Source organism: Geotrypetes seraphini, chromosome 7, assembly GCF_902459505.1.
Source record: "Geotrypetes seraphini chromosome 7, aGeoSer1.1, whole genome shotgun sequence".
Taxonomy (NCBI): Eukaryota; Metazoa; Chordata; class Amphibia; order Gymnophiona; family Dermophiidae; genus Geotrypetes; species Geotrypetes seraphini.
Window position 1 is genome coordinate 82813249 of NC_047090.1, and position 19301 is coordinate 82832549.

The 19301-nt window shown below is 44.4% G+C and overlaps 1 protein-coding gene across 3 annotated transcripts in view; it reads left to right on the forward strand.

Moving 5' to 3' along the window:
• COCH (cochlin) overlaps positions 1-12180 on the forward strand; it is a 179234-nt gene extending 167054 nt beyond the window's left edge. For all 3 annotated transcript variants that reach the window (XM_033953042.1, XM_033953041.1, XM_033953043.1), the window contains 2 exons: positions 3546-4062; positions 11964-12180. In XM_033953042.1, coding sequence (XP_033808933.1) covers positions 3546-4062; positions 11964-12142 — 696 coding nt within the window. In that variant the 3' untranslated portion in view covers positions 12143-12180. The remainder of the gene's footprint in view (positions 1-3545; positions 4063-11963) is intronic.
• Positions 12181-19301: the final 7121 nt, after the last annotated feature.

The following is a 19301-nucleotide window of genomic DNA, read 5'->3' on the forward strand; positions in this document are numbered from 1 at the left end:
TATGTCTCTCCACTTTCTCTGTACATCAATTCTATCAGCACCACCCTTCCATACCACCCTGCCCCCTTTCTTTTCCTCCACCACTCTTTCATTCCAGCAATCTTGCTCCTTTCTCTCCCTTCATTCAGCAAGGTCCCACAATGACTGTAGTTGCTGGCTGCCAGTCCACCCCACTCCGACGTACTTGCTCTGGAGTGGACTCAGCAGCCGCATGCTGGAAGGTCCTGCGATGACTCGTCTGCTGGCTCTGCTCCGGAAGAAGTAAGTTACGTCGGAGGGGGTGGACCCACAGACGCAGGGAGTTGTGGCAAAGTCCCGCAATGACTGCGCCTGCCGGGTCCACCCCTTCCGACTTACTTCTTATGGAGCAGAGCCGGCAGATGAGTTATCATGGGACCTTCCTGCACCTCAGCGCAGCTGCTGACTCTGCTGCAGAAAAAGTAAGTCAGAGGTAACGTGACCATTTATTTTTTCATCAAAAGGGGACATCTATTAATTGACTGTGTATCCTTTCTTTCATTTCTTTCTTTCTGCACTGAGGCCCAACAAATGTCCCTTTCTATTCCCTCCCTCCTTCCTTCCCATGTCCTTAGTGTCCCCAGTGCCTCCTTCCTGTGTCCATAGTGCCCCCAGTGCCTCCTTCCCGTGTCCTTAGTACCCCCCGTGCCTCCTTCCTGTGTCCATAGTGCCCCCAGTGCCTCCTTCCCGTGTCCTTAGTGCCCCGTCTTGTGTCCTTAGTGCCCCCAGTGCCTCCTTCCTGTGTCCATAGTGCCCCGTCCTGTGTCCTTAGTGCCCCCAGTGCCTCCTTCCTGTGTCCATAGTGCCCCGTCCTGTGTCCTTAGTGCCCCCAGTGCCTCCTTCCTGTGTCCTTTTTGCCCCCAGTGCCCCGTCTGGTGTCCTTAGTGCCCCCAGTGCCTCCTTCCCATGTCCATAGTGCCCCCAGTGTCTCCTTCCTGTGTCCATAGTGCCCCCAGTGCCCCGTCGGAGGGGAGGGAGGGCTTAAAGCTTAAAGCCCTCCCTCCCTCCGACGTCAGCGCTGACGTCGGGAAGACTTCCGTTCGGCTCTGTGCTGCAAGCAGAGAAGGTAGAGAGAAGAGCCGCGCGACTGAGTCGGGAAGACTTCCGTTTGGCTCTGTGCTGCAGGCAGTGCAGGTAAGGAGGAGAGTAGCCTCGCGGTTCGAGTGGCTACCAAGGGACGGGGCGGTCCGCCCCGCCCCGCCCCGGTTGCAGCACAGCCGGCCAGGTCCCCTTACTTTTGTGGCACTTCCCCGACCGACTGACAACAGCCCCGGTCCGACAATCCTCCCTGCCCTGTAGCCGCGAATCTAAATTATCTTCTTACAGCAGCTGTAATAAGGTAATTTAGATTCGCAGTTAAGGGCAGGGAGGTTTGTCGGACCGGGGCTGTTGTCAGTCGGTCGGGGAAGTGCCACAAAAGTAAGGGGACCTGGCCGGCTGTGCTGCACCCGGGGCGGTAGAGAAGGAGGGGGGGAGAAGGACGCTGAAAGCACTTGAAGACAGAGAAGGGAGAAGGACGCTGAAAGCACATGGGGGAATACAAAGGGGTGGAGAAGGACGCTGAAAGGCCATGGGAAGGGCGGGGGGGGGAAGGACTCTGAAAGCACTTGTGGAAGACAGAGGGGGGAGAAGGATGCTGAAAGCACATGGGGAAGACAAAGGGGTGGAGAAGGATGCTGAAAGGACATGGGGATGACGGGGGGTGGGGTGGAGAAGGACGCTGAAAGGCCATGGGGAAGACAGAGAGGGAGAAGGACGCTGAAAGGACATGGGGAAGCAGAGGGGGGAGAAGGACACTGAAAGCACATGTGGAAGACATGGGGGAGAAGGACGCTGACAGGACATGGGGAAGATGGGGGGAGAAGGACGCTGAAAGGAAATGGGGAAGAGAGAGTAGGGAGAAGACGCTGGCAGGGAAGAAGACAGATGCCAGGCTATGGGGGGAGCGGAGAGAAGAAGATGGGTGCCAGACCAATTTGGAAGGGGGAAGAAAGGGAGAGGCACAGTAACAGAGCAAATGGAAGATGCAGAAGGAAGAGAGACAGTGGATGGAAGGAATTGAATGAGAACATGAGGAAAGCAGAAACCAGGCAACAAAGGTAGGAAAAGAATTATATTTCTTTTTTTTTATTTTGCTTCAGGATAAAGTAGTATATTAGTTGTGTTGATAAAAATTTATAAACATTAGAGGCTCTGGTAGAAACCCATTTGCAAAGTATGTATTCTTCCCAATTAATATTTTCAAATTAATAAAGTCTTTTTGCTTATTTGTAAATGGTTTCTACCAGAGCCTTTAATTCAGTAGCATAATTAAATGAAATAACTATTTCTGAAGTTTATATGGACGGGCGGGGAAGGAGGGGATTCCTCGCGGGGACGGGTGGGGACGGAGGGGATTCCTCACGGGGACGGGTGGGGACGGAGGGATTCCTCACGGGGACGGGTGGGGACGGGTGGGGACGGGTGGGACTTTGGCGGGGACGGGTGGGGACGGGTGGGATTTCTGTCCCTGCGCAACTCTCTAGTGAGGACTGCTGGGCGTGATGGGCCTCTGGTCTGACCCAGTGGAGGCAACTTCTTATGTTCTTAGCTCCTCCCATAAGTCTCCTCTAGCCATAGTAAAATTCAGTAACCGCCTTGCCCCCTGAAAAAACCCTCCACCACTGCTTTTACAGCAGAGGTATTTTTCAAGGAAGGGGGGGGGTCACACTAATGTGCAGGAGTTTACTTCCTCCTCTTCCTGCTGTGTGATCTTTGTAGGAGAGGGGAAACCAGATCCAGGAGTACAATGAAGGGGGGGAGAAAGCAGAAAAATATGAATATGCCATTGGGGAGAGTGGGAGGAAGAGCAGACAAAGGTTAGTGTGCCATTGGGGAAGGTGGGGGAGGTTGGAATTTGAAGAGGGAAATAGGAGGAAATTGTGGTCTTTAGAAGGGAGAAATTCTGTTCAAAAACGCTATAGATACAGCACAGAATTTTCAAAACATTTTACACAGAATGCCCCTAGGAGTAAAGGCTGTATAATTAATTCAATCTCAATTAAACTATATGCAGTTTAGTAAAAGGGGCGCTATGGACAAAGGAGGCACATACTTATTAAAAAAAAGTGTGCAATCTTGCCTAATTTGCACATGCATTATGGTTTGTGAATATAAATTATCAAGAATGAATGCTCATTCTGTAATAAGCATGTGTCTTCTTTCCACATAGTGCATGCTTTCAGTGAGTGTTCCTTCTTTGCAAAGAGTATGCATTGTTGATGACATTCAATCTGGAATAATAAAAAATGGAAAAAACAAACTTGAAAAATTTCTGGCTGCCCCATTGCTAAGTTGTGGTGAATGTTAAGTGAAAGGAGATCCTGTTTAAATAAAGGCATTACATTTATTTATTTTTCCATTCTTTTGAAACAATTCTCCTTGGAAGGCTCAAACAAGATATATCACAGAAACAAAGGCCAATTAGATAAGTTTAGATGAATAATGCTGTTGCCAAGAAATCACTTCTTTTTTTTTTTTTTGAACAGGCAGTTTGTCGAAACAATGGCTTTTTCTCCTATTATATTCCAAATTGGTTTGGGACCACCAAGTATGTGAAACCACTTGTCCAAAAGCTATGTTCTCATGGGCACCTGCTTTGCAGTAGGACTTGCTACAATTCTGTTAACATAGCATTCTTAATAGATGGCTCCAGTAGCATTGGAGACACCAACTTCCGCATAATGCTTGACTTTACTGCTAACATAGCTAAAGCCTTTGAGATCTCTGACATTGGTACAAAAATTGGAGCTGTACAATTCACCTATGATCAACGTACTGAATTCAGCTTCAATGATTACCAGACAAAGGAAGATATCCTGACTGCTTTGCATGGTATTCAATACATGAGTGGTGGAACAGCAACTGGGGATGCCATCCTTTACACCGTCAAACAACTGTTCAAAACCATAAAGGATGGACATAACAAAAACTTCCTTGTGATTATAACAGATGGGCAATCCTATGATGATGTTAGAGGACCTGCCACGTTTGCTCAAGATGCAGGTAATTACTTTCTGATCTGCAAAATTGCCACTCAACCAATTAGAATTACTTAAAAATGATTGTGTATTATATAGAATTTAAAAATAAATATTAGCATAAGATATATATTAATAATCTATATTGAAAGTTTTTTGTTTCTTTTTATTTAAAAAAAGAAAAATAAAGAAAATGAAACCACAGCCAAAGTTAGCCCTTCCTGGCTTCAGAACCATCAGTCCATATCCCTCTCGATGCTATATAAAACTCACTGCCATCAAAAGTTTGAAAAATATTACCCTCCCTCCATCAATCTACCTTCTTAGCCTCCCAGGTTCCCCTGTTCTGTGTCTTACTGTATCCATGTGTAAACAGTAATCTCAAGTTGCTATTTCTCCATTTGTGATGTTCTTAAAATGGCATAAAGCAATGCATTTTCAAGGGAATTCTATAATCTAGGCACTGCATTTATGCATCTCTTGTATGCATAAATATCTAGAACACCAGCATTCAAACCCATAAGGGACAAATTCTAGAAATAGCACCCAAATTTAGGCACTGGGAAAATCTGTGAGACATGATATTCTATATAGGCCACTTCAGGCTGAGTGCCCTTTATGGAACAGCATGTACACTTCCCCCTCCCCATTCGCGGTTTCGGCAATCGCAATTTCACATATTCGTGATTTTTTGGGGAGGGGGAAAAAGAACCCCCCCCCCCCCATAGTTTAGCCTTCCCCCCGGCGTCCCAGCCTTACCTGGTAGTCTAGCGGGCTTTCGGGGCAGGAGCAATCTTCCTATGGCTTCTATGCAGATCGCCAATAGGAAATGGCTGTGGGGAGTTCCCGTCATAGTCTCGAGAGACTACAGGAACTCACGGCAGCCATTTCCTATTGGTGATCCATCTTTACAAAAGTATTGGCAATACCATCTTTACAAAAGTATTACAGTAGAATCTCAGCTAACCAGCATTCAATTAACCTGCACTCTCAACCCACCAGCAAAAAAATTGTTAACAATAAAATGTCTCCCACACTCCTAAGACAATATCAAAAGTGATACTCCTGACCCAATAACCTCCCTTCAGCCCCAAAGGTATCAGCAGCAGCCACCAATCTCCCTCCAGCTCCTGAAGCATTGCGGCACCCACCAATCTCCCTCCCTCCAGATCCCAGAGCATTGTGGCAGCCTCCAATCTCCCTCCCTCCATTCCCAAAGCACCAGAGCTAGTCCTGACAATCCCCTCCCTCCATTCCCAAAGCACCAGAGCCAGTCCTGACAATCCCCTCCCTTCATTCCCAAAGCACCAGAGCCATTCCTGACAACCCTCTCCCTCCAATCCCAAAGCAGTAGAGCTTGTCCTGAAAACCCCCTCCCTCCCTTACTCAATGATGTAGCGGCAGCCAGCAACAGAGCAAGCGTCGGTAAACATGCAGCTTCTGGACAGTCCTGACATGGCCTTTCCAATGTACCAGAGGAAAGGCCCTGCTGGGGCTGGCCAAAAGCTGACTTTTTACTGGCATTTCCTCTGCTTGCCAGCTGCTGCTACATCAGGTGAGTAAAGGAGGAGGGAGGGGGGTTGTCAAGACTGGCTCTGCTGCTTTGGGAATAGAAGGAAGGGAGGATGTTGTTAGGACTGGCTCTACTGTTTTTGGAACAGATGGAGAGAGGAAGTTTTCAGGACCAGCTCTGCTGCTTCAGGTGAGGGGGGGAGTGGGTGTAGAAAGGGGAAGGAAAGTGGGAGAGAAGGGGGAAGAGAAAGTGGCCAGGGAAGAAGATGCTTGACCTACAAGTGGAGGTGGAGGGGATGATAAGAGTGAGGTGGGGAGACACAATTTTTACATTAACTCTGAAATAACCAGAAACTACAGTTATCCGGCATCCACCAATCCCCTTGGTGTTGATGAAATAGAATTGATTTCAGTAGTTTACAGAAGTAGGATGTTTCCTCGAGGAAGCTGTGAAGCATGGAGTTCCAAAGGTTAGGACTTGCATATGAGAAAGCTCTCCTTCTAGTTGTTTGTAGTTTTATTAATCTTGTTCCAGAAACTTCAAATTGATTGTGATATAATGATCTCAGAGTTCTATTAGATTGATATCTGGCCAGTTTTTTGTACAGATAATCAGGAAACTGAAGATGCCAGGCTTTGAAAACTAGACAAAGTAACTTGAATTCGATCTGTTTAGATATTGGCAGCCAGTGCAGATCAAATAGAATCAGCATAATGTGGTCATTAATGGGCACACCTGGCAAGAGTCTAGCTGCAGTGCTTTGGATTAACTGTAGGCGGGACAAGTTGGCTAAGCTTAACCCTAGGAGTAATGTGTTACAGTAGTCTAGATCAGTGTTCAACCTTTTGACACCTATGAACCGGCGGAAAGAAAATAATTATTTTGTGGACCGGCAGTTGAAGAATACTGCGCTACGTCGTGCCCATCTCCATCCAATCTCCGCCCCAGACCCTGCCCCCATAATCGTATAATTGTAACATCATTTATTCCATTCATTTTTCATATATATATACACACACACACAATATAATCGTATTAACAACACATAATGGTTAACCACAAAATTAAAATACACAAAGCACACTGTATGCTTTTCAACATTCATCCCTACCAGAAAACAGATAGCCCCAAGCAAATGCAGGACCAAAACCTAAAAGTATTAATATTTACAAACAAACCGAAAGATGCAAGACTCTGCAAGCAGTACAACCCCAGAGGAAAAGAAACAAATGCATTTCTTTCTGAACAGACAGCAGATGTAAATCAATCATTAAATAAAAAAATAAAAGCATTCCCTCTACCATTGTTGTCTCTCTTCCTCCATGCTGTGCCTTGCCTTCTGGCCTGCCCCCCGGTGTTATCTTCAGGCCGGTCCACGGTGCGATCAACACGGTGTCTTCGGGCTGCCCCCTGAGTGCTGCATTGCACAAAGCTGTGGGCAGCACACGTCCTGTGCCTCATCTGGATGCCTTCCCTCTGACGTTGCGACGTCAGAGAGAAGGCTTCTGATTCAGGTTCAGGCCACGCGTAGGAGCCTTTTTCCATGACTTTGTGCACTGCAGCACTCAAGGAACTGGCCCGAAGACGCCGAGTTGATCCCACCATGGACTGGCAGCTGAAGAACACTGTCTTGGGCCCGATGGATGTGCCGACCCTGTAGGCTAACAGAACATTTCTGCAGACTGGCGGTTGAAGAACACTGGTCTAGATGACCATGGGGCGGTGAATGGCCTTGTCCCTATACCCACGGTGACCACTTTTTTCCCACCGTTTCGGTGGGTTACGCGCAGCTAGCCATGGGTAACAGCCACCGTGTCATTCTCTAGAGAGAATTCAATATGGTAATACTGATTGGTTTCCAATAAAACATGGCATCAGGCAAGGATGCATCTCGTCACCTTACCTGTTCAACCTGTACTGTGAAACCATCTTCAGAAAAGCAAATTTGGAAGAAGAGAGTGTCAGTTCCAAAGTTGGTGGCTGAAATATAAACATCCTGTGCTATGCAGATGATACAATGCTCATCACCAACAGCAAACAAGACTGTAGTATCTACTGAGAAAAGTCAAAGCCGAAAGTCATAAGTGGGATTAGAAGTGAATATAAACAGGACAAAGATCATGAACATGGAAAATGATGAAGATTTTTAGTTTGAAGGCGACAGAATAGAAGTTGCAAAGGATTTCAATATCTTGGGCTCTTTTGTAAACAAAAAAGCAACTATCAAGGAGGAAATACTCTGCAGAATAGCACTTGATTGCTCTTCTGCGAAAGCTCTTGACAAAGTGTTCAAATGCAATGAGCACACGTGAAGGTGAGGGGAAGGGAGAAAGGTGGCCCAACGAGGGGAAGAGATTCGGTGGCGCTGAAGGGAAGTGGAGGGAAAGGGGGAAGGGTAGAAGACTCTGAAAGGGAGAGAGAGGAGAGCAAACTCTGAACAGAAGTGGAGAGAGAGGGAGGCGCAGATGCTGGATAAAAATGGGGAGAGGAGAAAATGCTGATTGGAAGGGAAGAGAGAGAGGGGAACAGATGCTGAAAGTGGAGAGAGAGGGAGCAGATGCTAGAAGGAAGTGGGGAGGAGTGAAAGGGGAGCAGATGCTGGTTGGAAGGGGAGAGAGAGGAACAGATACTGAAAATGGAGAGAGAGGGAGCAGACACTAGAAGGAAGTGGGGAGGAGAGAAAGGGGAGCAGACACTGGTTGGCAGGGGAAATAGGGGAACAGACACTGAAAGTGGAGCGAGAGGAGCAGATGCTAGAAAGAAATGGGGAGGAGACAAAGGGGATCAGATTCTGGATGGGAAGGGAGAGAGTGGAACAGACACTGAAAGTGGAGAGGGAGCAGACGCTAGAAGGGAGGGGAGAGAGAGAGGGGAACAGCTGTTGAATGGGAGGGGAGAGAGAGAGGGGAACAGACACTGGATAGGAGAGGATAGAGAGGGGAGGAAGTGGAGAAAAGAGAGCGAGCACATACTGGATGGAAGTAGGGGATAATGAAAGAGCACATACTGAATTGGGACAAGAGGATAGATTTAGTGAGATACTGGAACGGGTGCCGGAAAGAGGCGGCAAGCTGTATAGAAACATAAAAACATAGAAAGATGACGGCAGAAAAGGGCCACAGGCCATCAGGTCTGCCCACTCTATTGACCCACCCCATTGAGTCTGAGTGCTAGTGACCTAGTTCCTTAACTTGACCCTCGTAGGGATCCCACGTGGATGTCCCATTTATTCTTAAAATCGAGCACGCTGGTGGCCTTGATCACCTGCACCGGAAGTTTGTTCCAGTGATCTACCACCCTTTCCGTGAAGAAATACTTCCTGGTGTCACCACTAAACTTCCCCCCTCTGAGTTTGAGCGGGTGCCCCCTTGTGACTGAGGGACCCTTGGGAAAGAATATATCGTTTTCCACCTCGACACGACCAGTGACGTACTTAAATGTCTCAATCATGTCACCCCTTTCTCTGCGCTCCTACAGGGTATAGAGCTGCAGTTTACCCAGTCTTTCTTCGTATGAGAGACCCTTGAGTCCTGCGACCATCCTAGTGGCCATCCGCTGGACCGATTCAGCTCGAAGCACATCTTTCCGGTAATGTGGCCTCCAGAATTGCACACAGTATTCCAGATGAGGTCTCACCATGGTTCTGTAGAGTGGCATTAAGCTGTAGGTAGACAATGAAAGGGAAATTGAGGACTGGAAAGTAAATAGACAAGAGGTAGAAAACAAATTGAAAAAGAAAAGAAAAGGAAGGGAGAGGAGAGATACTGAAGCATTGGGGGAGGGGGAAGAGAAAGGAATAAGATCTGAAGGGAGGAAAGGAGGAGAGAGATGCTAAAAACCACCTTCGTCTGTATTTACCGAAGAGGATATATATAATATACCAGAAGCCGACAGACTGTATGCAGGAAACGAAGAAGGGAAACTGACAGGGTTGACGGTCAGTCTAGAAGAGGTATGTAGGCAGATTGATAGGCTTAAAAACGATAAATCCCCGGGACCAGATGGCATCCATCCGAGGGTAATCAAGGAACTGAAAGGGGTTATAGCTGAACTGCTCCAACTAATAGACAATCTGTCAATCAAATCAGGAAGGATTCTGGAAGACTGAAAAGTGGCAAATGTTACACCAATCTTCAAGAAAGGTTCGAGGGGAGATCTGGGAAATTACAGACCGGTGAGTCTGACCTCGGTACCGGGAAAGATAGAAACATAGAAGATGACGGCAGAAAAGGGCTACAGCCCATCAAGTCTGCCCACTCTGCTTACCCACCCCCTGTCTATGCCCTAATGACCCAATTTCCTTATCTTGACCCTCGTAGGGATCCCACATGGGTATCCCATTTATTCTTAAAGTCTGACACGCCGTCTGCCTCGATCACCTGCATTGGAAGCTTGTTCCAATGATCAACCACTCTCTCTGTGAAGAAATACTTTCTGGTGTCGCCATGAAATTTTCCACCCCTGAGTTTGAGCGGGTGTCCTCTTGTGGCCGAGGGTCCCTTGAGAAAGAAAATATCATCTTCCACTTCGACACGTCCCGTGAGGTACTTAAATGTTTCGATCATGTGCTGATAAAGGACTGCATAATTGATCACCTTGACGGACACAATCTGATGAGGACTAGCCAGCATGGCTTCAGCAAAGGAAGATCTTGCTTGACGAACTTACTGCACTTCTTTGAGGGAGCAAACAGGCAGATAGACAAGGGTGACCTGGTCAACATTGTATATCTGGATTTTCAGAAGGTGTTCGACAAGATCCCGCATGAATGACTACTTCGAAAAATTGCGAGCCATGGAATCGAGGGTGAAATACTCACGTGGATTAAAAACTGGTTGGCGAAAAGGAAACAGAGAGTGGGGGTAAATGGATAATACTCGGACTGGAAAAGCGTCATGAGTGGAGTGCCACAGGGTTTGGTGCTTGGGCCCATGCTCTTCAACATATTTATAAATGAAATTGGTACGAGTGAGGTGATTAAATTTGCAGGCGATGCAAAGTTATTTAGAGTAGTGAAGACGCAGAAGGATTGCGAAGAACTGCAATGGGACATAAACACGCTTGAGAAATGGGCCGCGACATGGCAAACGAGGTTTAATGTGGATAAGTGTAAGATGATGTATGTCGGTAACAAAAATCTTATACACGAATATAGGATGTCCGGTGCAGTACTTGGAGAGACCCCCCACCCCACGAAAGAGACTTGGGAGTACTGGTAGACAAGTCAATGAAGCCGCAGCGGCAAAAAGGGCAAACAGAATGCTAGGAATGATTAAGAAGGGGATCACAAACAGATTGGAGAAGGTTATCATGCCGCTGTATCGAGCCATGGTACGCCCCCACCTGGAATACTGCATCTAGCACTGGTCGCCATACATGAAGAAGGACATAGTATTAATCGAAAGGGTCCAGAGAAGAGCATCTAAAATGGTTAAGGGGCTGGAGGAGTTGCTGTACAGTGAGAGATTAGAGAAACTGGGCATCTTCTCCCTTGAAAAGAGGAGACTGAGAGGGGACATGATCGAAACATTCAAGATAATGAAGGGAATAGACTTAGTAGATAAAGACAGGTTGTTCACCCTCGCCAAGGTAGGGAGAATGAGAGGGCACTCTCTAAAGTTAAAAGGGGATAGATTCCGTACAAACATAAGGAAGTTCTTCACTCAGAGAGTGGTAGAAATCTGGAACACTCTTCCGGAGGTTGTTATAGGGGAAAACACCCTCCAGGGATTCAAGACAAGTTAGACAAGTTCCTGCTGAACCAGAACGTATACAGGTAAGACTAGACTCAATTAGGGCACTGGTCTTTGACCAATGGGCTGCCGTGGGAGCAGACTACTAGGAATGATGGACCACTGGTCTGACCCAGCAGCGGCTGTTCTTATGTGAGAGATGGAAGGTAAGAAGACAGAGATGTCAGACCATGGGGGGAGCGGAGGGAAGAAGATAGGTGCCAGATCAACTGGGAGTGGGGGTGTGGGGTGGAGGGAGAGACAGTTTCTGGTAGAGGCATTGAAATAAAGCAGATGCCTATGGAAGAGGCAGAGAGAAGGCAGACAGTGGATGGAAGGAAGAGAATGAGAAGAAAATGAGGAAAGCAGAAACAACAAAAGTAGAAATTTATTTTATTTTTTTTCTAGAAATATAATGTATGTTGTGTATAAAACAGCCCTATGAACCCGCCCCTAATTCCCCCCCCCCCCCCACCGGTCCCTGGAAAAATTTGCTTCTATAAAAGCAGTCTTTGGTGTCAAAAAGGTTGGGGACCACTGTGCTACAGGATCTCTAAGGGAGAGGAAAATATAGTGAATGATGTGGATGGGCAGACTGAATAAACCTTATGGTCTTATCTTTCATCATTTTCTCTTGTTTCTATATTTTCTATATTAGATTCTCTATATTTTTAATTGCAGGTATCACAGTCTTCTCTGTTGGTGTGGCCTGGGCACCTCTGGAAGATCTGAAAAGCATGGCCTCAGATCCAGAAGATTCACATACTTTTTTCACTCGAGAATTCACAGGACTGGAGCATATTGGACAAGAAATAGTGAAAGGTGTTTGTCAGGATTTCTTCAGCAACCAAGCTGTATAAAGGAAAAAAAAAAAGGGGCTACGGTTACTTTGTGCACAGTGTAAAAAATAAAACTAAACAAGTGCCAATATTGTTTTGTTGTACATGGAAGGATTGAGTTAGAAAGTCAAAGAAGGGTTTAAAAGTTGCTACCTTGCTTTTTTTTTTTTTTTGTGTAAATCGGATATGTTTATTTTATATTTAATTTGCTAAATAGCAAAGTATACTAAATTGTCTCATAAGTAGAAGATAAATTATATGATGGTCCAAATGGGTAGTAAATGGATAACTCTGATATGAAGACTGCAGCTAAATGTTTTAAAAGTCTGAACAATCTGATATTAAAGAGGGACTATTCCAGTAATTAAAAAAAAACAAACCCCAAACCATATTGATCTTAAAAATCAGGCTTTTTATATGTGGTATTGTTATAAGTTCATTTAAAGTAATACTTTTGAACAATGTATACTGTAGTATATTTTATTAAAGAACCCCCCCTTACTATATAGCAGTACCATGAGACTCAGATTTCAGGATGTATTCTTGTTGAATTTTTTCCTAACACTGTTAATTTCTTGATCTCATTTCTCCTTTTAATTGTATTTTATTTTGTATTTTATGATTAAAAGTAATATGTAAAGGAGCAATGGTGATATCCTTTCCCGAATGTGTCTATAAGCAGTTCAAACACTGCCTCAGATATTATGTTTTCATTCTTCATTTCATTTCAAATATCTACTCGAAAAAATTCTTGGGATGATTATCAGTACAGTAAAGCAATACAATAAAATACACTTTCTTATAGATATCTGAATTACACTCTACCTATACAAGGAAAGTGAAATCAGTCTTACTATTACCATAACACATGGGTTAAGATGGTTATTAATAAACAACTTTTAGAATCACTTCCATAGTCTTTTAAAGGGGACGGCTTCCTGTAGGCTCTGCCTGCTGTTTATAGTGCTGAAGCAGCAAAGACAGCTACACAGAAGCACATCTCAATCTGTGAGATCATAACTAATACCTGTACCACAATTAATATATGGGGTAGTATATAAAACCCAACAAGAATTGTGTTATATATGGTTTAATTGGTAATAGAGAAGGACTACAGACATCTGTCTTTGTCAATAACTCTCATTTTCAAACAGAGAGCTTCTTGAGTCTATTAATAAAACTAAATGTTGTACAATAGGAATATATGGGGAATGAAACAATTGGTAGTTTGTTTCCTTTTTCAAGCTATTTGTTTTATTATAAACTGCTCTGACAATTATATTCAAAGACCAAATGCTCTGACAATTATACCAAAGACCAAATACAAGTACATTAAACTAATTAATAATGCCAAATTTATTCAACTCGACAGATTCTTGATCCTCTACAATCTGGTTTTCGCCAACATGCCACAGAGACTGCCTTCACTAAGGTCTGCAGTGACTTGTTCATGGCCAGATCTAAGGGCCTTTACTCTATCCTTCTTGACCTGTCTGCTGCCTTTAATACTGTAAATCACAGCTTACTCCTTGATACGTTGTCCTCGTTTGGATTCCATGAATCTATCCTCTCCTGGTTTGCCTCCTACCTTTCCCAACACACCTTTAGTGTATGTGTTGGTGGGTCCTCTTCTGCTGCTACCCCGCTAATGGTTGGTAAACCCCAGGGTTCTGTCCTAGGACCTCTTCTCTCTATATACGTCTTTCTTCGGTGCCCTGATCTCCTCCCATGGCTTCCAGTATCATCTATAAGCTGATGACTCCCAGATCTACCTCTCTCTACACTTGAAATTTCATTTAAAGTCCAAGAAAAAGTCTCTGCTTGTTTGGCTGACATTGCTGCCTGGATGTCCTGTCATTTGAAACTAAATATGTCCAAGACTGAGCTGCTCCTCTTTCCTCCTAAACTCTCTGCTCCTCCTCCTCCTTTCTCTATCTCAGTAAATAATACTGTTATTGTTCCAGTCTCCTCTGTTCGCAACCTTGGAGTGGTCTTCGATTCTGACCTCTCATTTTCTACACATATCCAACAAGCTTCTAAGACCAGTCACTTCTATCTCTTCAATATCACCAAAATTCAATCCTTTCTCTCTGAGCATACTACCCAGACCCTTGTCCAAGCTCTTGTAACCTCACACTTAGATTACTGCAATCTACTCCTAACTGGTATCCCGCAGTGTCACCTCTCCCCCTTGCAATCTGGGCAAAACTCTGCTGCATCTACCAACCTCACTATGCTCATGTCACCCCTCTCCTTAAGTCACTTCACTGCCATCACATACAGTTCAAGACCTTATTGCTGACCTACAAGTGTGTTCATTCTGCTACCCCTCAATCTCACCCCTTGCTTCTCCCTCCTTATACACCTCCCAGAGAACTCTGTTCCTCAGATAAGTCACTCTTAGTGTTACCCTTCTCCTCCACTGCCAATTCCAGACTTTGTTCCTTTTATCTATCTGCCCCCTATGCCTGGAATAAATTACCCGAGTTTGTCCGTCACTTTCCCTTGTTCAAAAGCAGACTGAAAACCCACCTTTTTTTATATAGCCTTCAATCCTTAACCCTATTCCTCTCCCCTCAACCCAGCCAGCTGATTAATCGTTCCCCTTAACTGTATCCATGACATCCTGTTTGTCTTGCCTGTTTAGATTGTAAGCTCTTTCGAGCAGGGACTGTTTTCTTATTCTTCGTGAGTCTGTGCAGCATTGCTTGTGTCTAGTAGCACTATAGAAATAATTAAAGCCAAAAAAGGCTGCTTCAGGGGCAATTAACTGTGACAAAAAAACAAAAAATGTGTATTCAAAGAGCGGTACATGAAACCCAATAAACCATAAACTTATAATCCCCACCCCCATCCATCCAACATTCCCACTCACACTTTTCCAGTTGCTAGGTCCGTACTAATCTCCAAATTCACTCAGCCTGAGTCCCCTACCTTTTCCAAGCTCAAATTCTTTGTTTTCTCCCCCCCCCCCCAACTCTATCTCCAAGTTCACACTTTCCCACCCCATCTCAATCATTGCTTTTTCCCACAGGTACCAAATTCCTATTATTTTCTTGCTTTCCCCATCCTACCTCCTCCTAATCCTTCCTCTTATTTCTTCCCTCCGTTTTCAAGTCCCATCCTACCTCTGTTCTTTCCCAATTTTATAAGAAATCTGAATAATTTGACTGGGTGACCAGAGAGATCAAGTGAGAACACTAGCTGAGCTGTATTTGATTTTAGCAAAACCTTTAACATGGTTCCATCTAGGCAACTAATAAATGGAAAGAACACAGGAAGTATCAAAAAGAATGTCACCTGGTGGTTAGAAAAGCAAAAAGAGAATATGAAGAGAGGCTAACCAGCACAAAATTTCAAACCGTTCTTCAGGGGGAAGCAGCTGGCTAGGGAGGAGGTGGTACTGCTGGATGGCAGAGATAGGAAGGGAGTGGTGAAGGAGGAGAAAGTGGCAGAAAGACTAAATATGTTCTTTTCGTCAGTATTTACAAAAGAGGACACATCCAACATACTCCGGAACCTGAACAAATCTTCAAGGGAGACCAAGCAGAAAAATTAACATCCATGGAAGTAAGCCTTGAAGACATATGCAGGCAGATAGAAAAATTAAAAACTGACAAATCACCGAGCCCAGATGGAATCCACCCTATGGTACTGAAAGAACTAAAGGAGGAAATAGCGGAACTACTACAGCAAGTCTGTAATCTATCCCCAAAAACAGGCTTGATCCCGGAGGATTGGAAGATAGCCAATGTTACGCCCATCTTTAAAAAGGGATCAAGAGGTGACCTGGGAACTACAGACCGGTAAGTCTGACCTCGGTTCCGGGGAAAATGGCGGAAACACTGATAAAAGATAGCATCGAGGAGCATCTGAAAGGAATAAACTTATGAAAACAAGCCAACATGGCTTCTGCAAGGGAAGATCATGCCTAACTAACTTATTGCACTTCTTCGAAGGAATTAACAAACGGATAGACAAAGGGGACCCCATAGACATTGTATACTTAGACTTCCAAAAAGCCTTTGACAAGGTACCCTCTGAACGCCTACTTCGGAAACTGAAGAACCATGGGGTGGAAGGAGACATACACAGATGGATCAGGAACTGGTTGGCGGGTAGGAAGCAGAAGGTAGGAGTGAAGGACCACTATTCCGACTGGAGGAGGGTCACGAGTGGTGTTCTGCAGGGGTCGGTGCTTGGACCTCTGCTATTCAATGTATTTATAAATGATCTAGAAACAGGGACAAAGTAATAAAATTCGCAGACAACACCAAACTATTTAATGGGGCTAGGACTAAAGAGGACTGCAAAGATTTACAAAGGGACCTGAACAAAGTAGGGGAGTGAGCGACGAAATGGCAGATGAAGTTCAATGTAGAGAAATGTAAAATCTTGCACGTAGGAAACAGAAATCCGAGGTACAACTACACGATGGGAGGGCTGGTAATGGGTGAAAGTTGCCTAGAAAAGGACTTAAGTGTACTGGTAGACAAGACAATGAAACCGTCGGCCCAGTGTGCAGCAGCCTCTAAGAAAGCGAACAGAATGCTAGGTATCATCAAGAAAGGTATTACAACCAGAACGAAGGAAGTTATCTTGCTATTGTATCGGGCGATGGTGCGCCCTCATCTGGAGTATTGCGTCCAATACTGGTCGCCGTACCTTAAGAAGGACATGGCGATACTTGAGAGGATTCAGAAAAGAGCAACGAGATTGATAAAAGGTATGGAAAACCTTTCCTATGCTGAAAGATTGGAGAAACTGGGGCTCTTTTCCCTGGAAAAGCAGAGGCTTAGAGGGGACATGATAGAGACTTACAAGATCATGAAGGGCATAGAGAAAGTGGAGAGGGACAGATTCTTCAAACCTTCGAAGACTACAAGAACGAGAGGGCATTCGGATAAATTATAAGGGGACAGATTCAGAACCAATGCTAGGAAGTTCTTCACCCAGAGGGTGGCGGACACCTGGAATGCGCTTCCAGAGGGTGTGGTAGGACAGAGTACAGTATTGGGTTTCAAGAAAGAATTAGATGTTTTCCTGAAAGAAAAGGGGATTGAAGGGTATAGATAGAGGATTAATATGTGGACCTGATGGGCCGCCGCATGAGCGGGCTGCTGGGCATGATGGACCTCTGGTCTGACCCAGCAGAGGCACTGCTTATGTTCTTATGAGTATCCTTAGTATGTGCCTGATTTAGAACAGCAGGCTATTCCTGCTAATACCTTATGGTTTCTTTTGTATTTTGGGATGACAAATGTGCATAAACTACAGACTTGCATACAATCACCCAGAGAGCAGATGCAATTAATACATTTGATGCCGAGTATACAGCTATGTTACTTCTGGTTATATGTAAAGGATCTTCAAAGCAGTCTCTAGCTTCCAATGGATGGGGAAGGCAAATGAAGGGTCTGGACCAGGGTTGCCAGATGGCTAAAAAATTTCCAGCCAAACTCATGACAAAAAGTACCTAACTTGTGCTCGGAGTAGCCCAAACAGTAGCCCAACTAATTGCCACTGGAAACCCTTCTAATTTATCAAACAAATGCTTCATACAAATACAAAATGTTTATTTATACACTGGAAAAAGGAATGAAGGTATCAAGCCTCGAGGTAAAGCAGAACAAACAAAAGAGACACTGGAGATGTCAGACTCAACCTGTGGTGACTAATCCTTTAGTTACAGTTTGTATCAAATTATAGTCTTTAAAATTTGCTAAAACAAGCACATTTCCAAATGACAAAGTCCCACTGCACATATACAAAATCCATAATGATGTACAAAAGACCAAACCCCAAATACAACCCCCCCCCCCCAAAACCAAGCACTTAGGGCCTGTTTTACAAAGCCGCATGGCAACAGCCCTGAAGCCCTTTAAATCTCTATGGGCTTCGGGGCCATTACCAAGCAGCAGTTGCTAGCATGACTTTGTAAAACAGACCCTTAATGTAAAAGTCCTTCCCAAAATTAAAAGCTCTTTAAACTTGACATAAGTCCAAAACAGCAATAGATTTATGTGGATAAAGAGCTGGTTGATGTAATATATCTAGATTTCCATAAAGCTTTTGACAAAGTTCCTCATGAAAGGCTCCTGAGAAAATTAAAGACTCAGGATAGAAGGAAATGTTCAATTGTTGATTAAGAATTGGTTAATGCACAGAAAACAGAGGGTAGGGTTAAATTGCCATTTTTCTCAGTAGAGGAAAGTAAATAGTGGAGGACTGCAGGGATCTGTTCTGGAACTGATGTTATTTAACTTATTTATAAATGATCTGCAAATTGGAATGATGAGCGAGGTGATTAAATTTGCAGAGGACACTAAACTGTTCAAAGTTGTTAAAACACATGCAGACTGAAAAACTGCAGGAAGATCTTAGGAAATTGGAAGACTGAGTGCCCAAATGGCAGATGAAATTTAATGGGGACAAATCCAAAGTGATGCACATTGGGAGGAATAATCCAAATCATAGTTACCAGATACTAGGGTCCACCTGGGGGGTGGGGTCAGCGCTCAAGAAAAAGATCTAGGTGTCATCATACACAATATGCTGAAACCTTACTCCCAATGTGCGGCACTAGCCAAGAAAGCAAACAATATGCTAGGAATTATTAGAAAAGGGATGGTAAATAAGACTAGGAATGTTATAATGCCTCTGTATCGCTCAATGGTGTGACCTCACCTTGAGTATTGCATTCAGTTCTGGTCTCCATATCTCAAAAAGATATAGCAGCACTAGTAAAGGTTCAAAGAAGAGCAACCAAGATGATAAAGGGGATGAAACTTCTCTCGTATGAGGAAAGATTAAAGAGGTTAGGGCTCTTCAACTTGGAAAAGAGATGGCTGAGGGGAGATATGATTGAAGTCTACAAAATCTTGAGTGGTGTAGAACAGGTACAAGTGGATTAGTTTTTTTACTGCATCAAGATTTATGAAGACTAGGGCACACTCGATGAAGTTAGTAATACTTTTAAAACCAATAGGAGGAAATATTTTTCCACTTCTGAAATGCGTTGCCAGAGGATGTGGTAAGAGTGGTTAATGTAGCTAATGTTAAAAAAGGTTTGGACAATTTCCTCAAATAAAAGTCTATAGTCTGCTGTTGAGACACACATGGGCTGGGGGAGGGCTTCAATGGCTGGGAGGATGTAGATATGCTGGGGTGAGCTTTGACA